The sequence below is a fragment of the Ovis canadensis genome, chromosome 3, assembly GCF_042477335.2.
Source record: "Ovis canadensis isolate MfBH-ARS-UI-01 breed Bighorn chromosome 3, ARS-UI_OviCan_v2, whole genome shotgun sequence".
NCBI classification, from domain to species: domain Eukaryota; kingdom Metazoa; phylum Chordata; class Mammalia; order Artiodactyla; family Bovidae; genus Ovis; species Ovis canadensis.
In genome coordinates this window covers 96,933,064-96,939,063 of record NC_091247.1, presented here as the reverse complement: position 1 = coordinate 96,939,063, position 6,000 = coordinate 96,933,064, and the positions used below count along the sequence as shown (strand labels likewise).

General features: G+C 43.4%; 1 protein-coding gene across 1 annotated transcript in view; it reads right to left on the bottom strand.

Moving 5' to 3' along the window:
• Positions 1-739: 739 nt before the first annotated feature.
• The window catches only part of HK2 (hexokinase 2), a 68,283-nt gene continuing 63,022 nt past the window's right edge, over positions 740-6,000 (bottom strand). The window contains exons 17-18 of the mRNA XM_069580558.1: positions 5,066-5,299; positions 740-2,976 (exon numbers count right to left, since the gene is read on the bottom strand). Coding sequence (XP_069436659.1) covers positions 2,832-2,976; positions 5,066-5,299 — 379 coding nt within the window. The 3' untranslated portion in view covers positions 740-2,831. The remainder of the gene's footprint in view (positions 2,977-5,065; positions 5,300-6,000) is intronic.

Sequence of the window (6,000 nt, the reverse complement as noted above, 5' to 3'; positions counted from 1 at the left end):
ACAGACTAGGAAAGATCTAGCTTCCCATTCCATTGGCACTGTGTTTCTGGAGTGAGAAATATCTGGGGTCAAGGCAAAGTGTTGGTCACATGCCTGTCAAGCACGTATAGTCAAAATCAAAACACTCAGCAATTACTCAGATGGGTTCAGTTCAGTTCAGTTCCATCGCTCAGTCATGTCTGACTCTTTGCGCCCCCATGAATTGCATCACGCCAGGCCTCCCTGTCCATCACCAACTCTCAGAGTTCACTCAGACTCACGTCCATCAAGTCCGTGATGCCATCCAGCCATCTCATCCTCGGTCGTCCCCTTCTCCTCCTGCCCCCAATCCCTCCCAGCATCAGAGTCTTTTCCAATGAGTCAACTCTTCGCATGAGGTGGACAAAGTACTGGAGTTTCAGCTTTAGCATCATTCCCTCCAAAGAAATCCCAGGGTTGATCTCCTTCAGAATGGACTGGTTGGATCTCCTTGCAGTCCAAGGGACTCAAGAGTCTTCTCCAACACCACAGTTCAAAAGCATCAATTCTTCGGTGCTCAGCCTTCTTCACAGTCCAGCTCTCACATCCATACATGACCACTGGAAAAACCATAGCCTTGACTAGACGGATCTTAGTCTGCAAAGTAATGTCTCTGCTTTTGAATATGCTGTCTAGGTTGGTCATAACTTTTCTTCCAAGGAGTAACATGATTGAAAGATGACTACACTCTTAAAAAGTCTCACGAATCACACGTGGAATATTTGAAAAATGTTAAAATTTATTAATAATAGTTAACATCACACAGTTAATCCCACTAGTTCTTTATTGTACATGACAACATCTTCACTAGACTGAGTGCTCCAGGGTTTGAGATGATCTGCTACTGAGTACATTGCAGTCATAGATTGAGAGTCAATACATTTACACAGGCGAAGCAGCGCCAGCAAGGAACTATCACCTAACTGTGGGAACACAACCATTCAAAACGCATTTTCCAGCGTTCCATTTCAGAAGCCACACACACAGCTCTACCTTTTAAAAATGTGCAATTTCATAGATGGTGCCTAATGTTTCAAGTTTAAAAGTTAAAGTTCACTTCTATTTCTTGGGCATCCCTTAGTGATACACAAATCCAGACACTGTTCTCACTACAAGTTTGATAAATGTGCAAGATTTGGGTGCTTTGAGTTGTGTTGTTCCATTTTTGTTTTGATCCTTGTATCCTACTCAACATTGTTAAAAGGCCTTCCCCTCTTTATTATGCAGTATATGGGTTTAATAAAAATATTAAAATGATTTAATATTTTAGGGCAGAAGTGGGCTCGCAGATTCAGGATTAACTGCACTCTAAAAAGTAGGGTAAGGAAGGTTTTAGGTCCCTTTCCCTCTCCATCCAAGCGGTTTGAAATAAATACTTCTTGTAAAAACAGCTTAGCCTAGAAGTCTGTGGACAATACCTCTTATAGAACACTTACAAAACAAACCCAAGGTGAAATTTGCTAGAAGGGTACAAATCCACCAAACATGTTGTCCCTGAAGTTTTGTATGTTTGATTAATAGTTTGGTTTTGGTTTGCTATCAACAATTAGACCATTTTGCAAATATTTTTGGTGACTTCCTTTATCTTGTTAGAGAGGTTTAAAATACTACTAACTGCCTTAAGACTGAAGATTGCTAAGCAGTTTATTTGAAATGATTCCTGTTTCCTTTGTTAACATCTCATGTAATATTGTGCCAGAAAAGTTTCTAGACTGAGCAATCAGTTGGTGTGGTTTCTTCAGTCCACAGTCCCAACCCCCTTCATGCTATCCCCAGACACCTTCCAAGTTTCTGAGTCTGCAGGGAAAGGAGGAGCTGCTTGACCGTTCCCTTACTTTAATGATGTTTTCCTTCTCTTCCTGTAGATGAATGAGGTATTTCTAGTAACCGATTAGCATATCTTCATCTTCCATCCTTTAACTACATTGATCTATTGAGACCCTGTGTATTTATAGACATAACAAATTAACATATAAATACATTACATACAAAGGATCATACAGTGTCAAGATGAAGGAGCAGATATACTTCATGAACTAAATACATTTCAAATATAAATTAAAATGAAAATACAGTGTTTCCACTTCTGCAGGAAAAAATTTTAAAACAGACCAAAAAGTCTTCCCGCCCCCAAAGGTCCACTGCTTATTGATGACCTGTGAACCTACTCCCAGGACTCTAGGCTTTGGTTTTGCTTGATCAGACTCAGGATGCTTTGATTCCAGGAACAGCATCCACTGGAACCCACCTGGCAAATGCTTAGAGATGAGGTTGAAGAGGGGCTGCCACATGGCTATCCATGGGCTTCCCCTCCATTGCTGCCCCTCCTCCCTGCCTATGGGAGAATCAGGCTCAAGTCAGTGGAGACCTCTCAGCTCTCTGAGAGGAGAAATAGCACCAACTTTCAAGCTGGGGGATGCTTTCCACCTAGAAATGTCATGGTCAGGCTTCAAGGTGAAGCAAACAAATTTTTTATTTTTGTCCCCATCCTGTAGGATTATACAGGGGCATGGAATTTGGCCAGGGGGATTACTAAAGATTAAATCTTTTTTTCGAGTTTTAAAAAAAAATCAATGGTAACGGTTGTGAAAAGTGTGAACAAATCCTTACTTCAAATTGTATTTATCTCAGGAGGGCCAAGGCTTGGGTACCAAACTCTACAATGAGTAGACAGAGAGACAAACTCTAGTCCAGTGAAGTGCTCTCTGCCAAGGAAAAGCCAAGGGGTCTGCTTCTGACACAAGGGGAATGGCATCTTATAATTTAAAGCAGGAAAGAAGGGAAACCAGAGAGTCCTTCCAATTGCAGGGGCTCTACCGTTGTCCAGCCTCTCGGATGCGGCAGGCCACAGCAGTGATGAGAGCTGCCCCCTTCCCACTGCCATCTTCTGACTCCAGGAAGGACACATCACATTTTGGAGCCAAGTCCTTCACCGTCTCATGCATGACTTTGGCAAAGCTGAAAAAGTTGGGAGGAAGACAGAACAAAATGTCTTAGTCACGACAGATTTGTGTCCTAAAAGATAGTGCCCTAAGAAGTGATGCTGGAAACCTAGGAATAATTGAGATGGAGAAGAGGATGATAGCTACCATGTATTAAACACTATGTATTGTTTTTCAGAAAACTGAGGTTTGGAGAGACTAGCAACATGCCCAAGTTCTATGTTACAGTGGGCAAGAGAAGCTAAGTGAGAAGCTAAGATTCAACTCTAGGACAAAAGCCTGAGATTATGGCCAGCTGTGTTCTTAAAAGAGCAGTCACTTATGCATGCCTTGCAGAAGTGCCTGTTCATCAGCTCTAGAGGCGAGGACCAAGTCCCATACATGTGGTATTCAACTCATGTCAGACTCATGTCTAACCCAAAATTTCATTAAAGGCAAAAGGAGCAGACTTAGGAGGGTGTTGCTGGGAGATGACAAGAATCAAAGATTCTTCCTGATATGGGACTAGAGAAAGAGACCATTTGTCATTATTTACCCACTAGAGCAGGGTTGCGTTGCTCCTCCCCATTGGCAGAGCTGAGAATAGAGGTCCTAACCTCAAGCCCCGGTGCTAGTGGCTGGACTTCTGTCCCACTCCCAAACCCTCACTTGGGACTGAGGTTCCTATTTTCACAATGACACTGAACATCAATAAGAGAAATTTAGAACTCCTCAGGGTCCACTCTTTGCACTAACTGTAGACTCTGGGCAAGCGTCTCAACGCCTTGAAACAATCATGGTGACACGGATGGCAATTCAATCAATGAGTCTCTCCATCCTACCTTCTGCTGAGCAAGGGGCACAGCTCTGTTCTTTTAAGTTTTAGTCGAAGAGCTTCTATGGAAAAGGGACTGAGGCATATCCTGATTTTAAAACAATTTGTTCAAAATATATGCAAGTGAGAGAAGAAAGGAGAAGAGAAATAGTGATGAGAGGACAAAAGGGGGAAGAGATGGACAAAGACAGAAAAAAGAGTAAAAAGAAAAAGGAATTCAGTATTTCCATACTAGAGATGAGGGTGGCAAACTGCTTCTATAGAGGGCTAGACAATTGATACTTTGAGCTTTGCGGGTCATATAGTCTGCTGTTAATAGCCAAAAGCAGCCATAGCCAACACATAAACAAGTGGGCATGGCTGTGTTTCAATATAAGTTTATTAAAAAAAAAAAACAGTTGCGGCTATAATCTGCCAACTCCTACCCTAGACGATAGAAAAAAATGCTCCAGATTTCCCGCATACATTTACTAGAACATTGGCAGAAGCACTGTTTGAAATAGTCAAAATCTAGAAATAACCCAAATATTCATCATTAGGATAAATTATAGCTTAGACACTCAGAGGTTACAGCCCTGAAAATTAATGAACTATGATCGCAGACTTCAGTGTTGATGCATCTAAAAACCACATGCAATGTGAGAAAAACCAGTCACAAAAGAAAAGATGCCATCTTATTTCCCTTACGGTAAATTCAAAATTGAGTAAAACTGGGACTTCCCTGGTGGTCCTACGGCTAAGACTGTGCTTCCAATGCAGGGGGCTCAGGTTCAATCCCTGGTCTAGGAACTAAGATCCCATACGCTGCTCAGTGCAGCCAAAAAACATTAAGTAAAAATAAACACTATAGATACATACATACAATATGGGAGAAAAAAGGTGATAAACTTAATCACCTCAGCACTTACTCTTGGTGGGAAAATGAAGGGTGCAACTGGGAGGAGCTCACAGGGGGCTTCCAAGCTGGATGGTAAAACACAGACCTACACAGTTATTAGGAGAAGGAAATGGCAACCCACTCCAGTGTTCTTGCCTGGAGAATCCTGGGGACGGGGGAACCTAGTGGGCTTCCATCTATGGGGTCGCACAGAGTCAGACAGGACTGAAGCGACTTAGCAGCAGCAGCAGACACAGTTATTAATCATTAAAACTATAATACATGCACTATATACACTCTTTGCAACGTCTGATAATTTGCCATAAAATAAAGATTGAGAGAAAGGAAAGCAGGGAAAGAATGAAGAGATGTGGGGAGACAGATGGGCAGAGAGAGTAGAGGTCAGGCACTCACTGAGGATGTAGCTTGTAGAGGGTCCCGTCCACACCCACTGTCACTTTGAGGGTGTCCAGCCCACGGTTTTCTCGTATTTTGTCCACTACAGCAGCCATGCCTGCGCCACAGAGCTGGGCTGCCCGTCGAGCCACCACGGTGCACACCTCCTTGACGATGATGCTGTCATCGCAGGTGCTCTCGAGGCCTAAGTGGTGCAGGATGGCACGGACCTGCAGCAGGGCCAGGCAGTCACTGGGGCAAGAGGAGACAGCCAATGGTCAGTGACGTACCAAGAGGGCCTGATGGCTTGCCACTCCAGGATCCTACCTCCTTCATCTGAAGCAGTTCTGGGGGACCCGGACTTCCAAGGGCTGGGGGTCAAAGCTACCGTCCGTGAGAGGTGGTTCCATTTTTAAACTCAATTCAGGACCTAGCGCTTATCACACTGGCCCACATGGACAGGAACACAAAGAAACAGCTCCCTCTGCCACTTTATCTAGGCAAGGTGCACACTGCTGCTGCAAAACTGATACTCAAAAGGAAATTCTCTGGCCATGATTCCACTTATTTGGAAATAGCAAAGACAGTGCTGATGCTAATACATGACAGTTTTCAGTTGCAAAGCCCTTTCCTGTCCAATCTCTCATTGTTCACAGGCCAGCAGGACAAGCCTCAACAGCCAACATTAGATGCCTCTTCTACTCCTCCTCCCCGACTCTGGGTGGTCTCAAATCGACCTGTGCTCTATTTATAGAAGAAGAAAATAGACATGTAAACTGGAACAGTATTCTGTTCACTGGGGGCCCCCCTCATGTAGGCTGTCTAGTTCCTGTTTTTCAATATGCCTGAGAGTAATATTAATGACAGCATTAATTTTCAGAAGGCTCTGAAACTCAGCATTCTAATTTAGAGCAGACTTCTCTTCTCCACCATTAAACTGGAGGAAGAAAGCC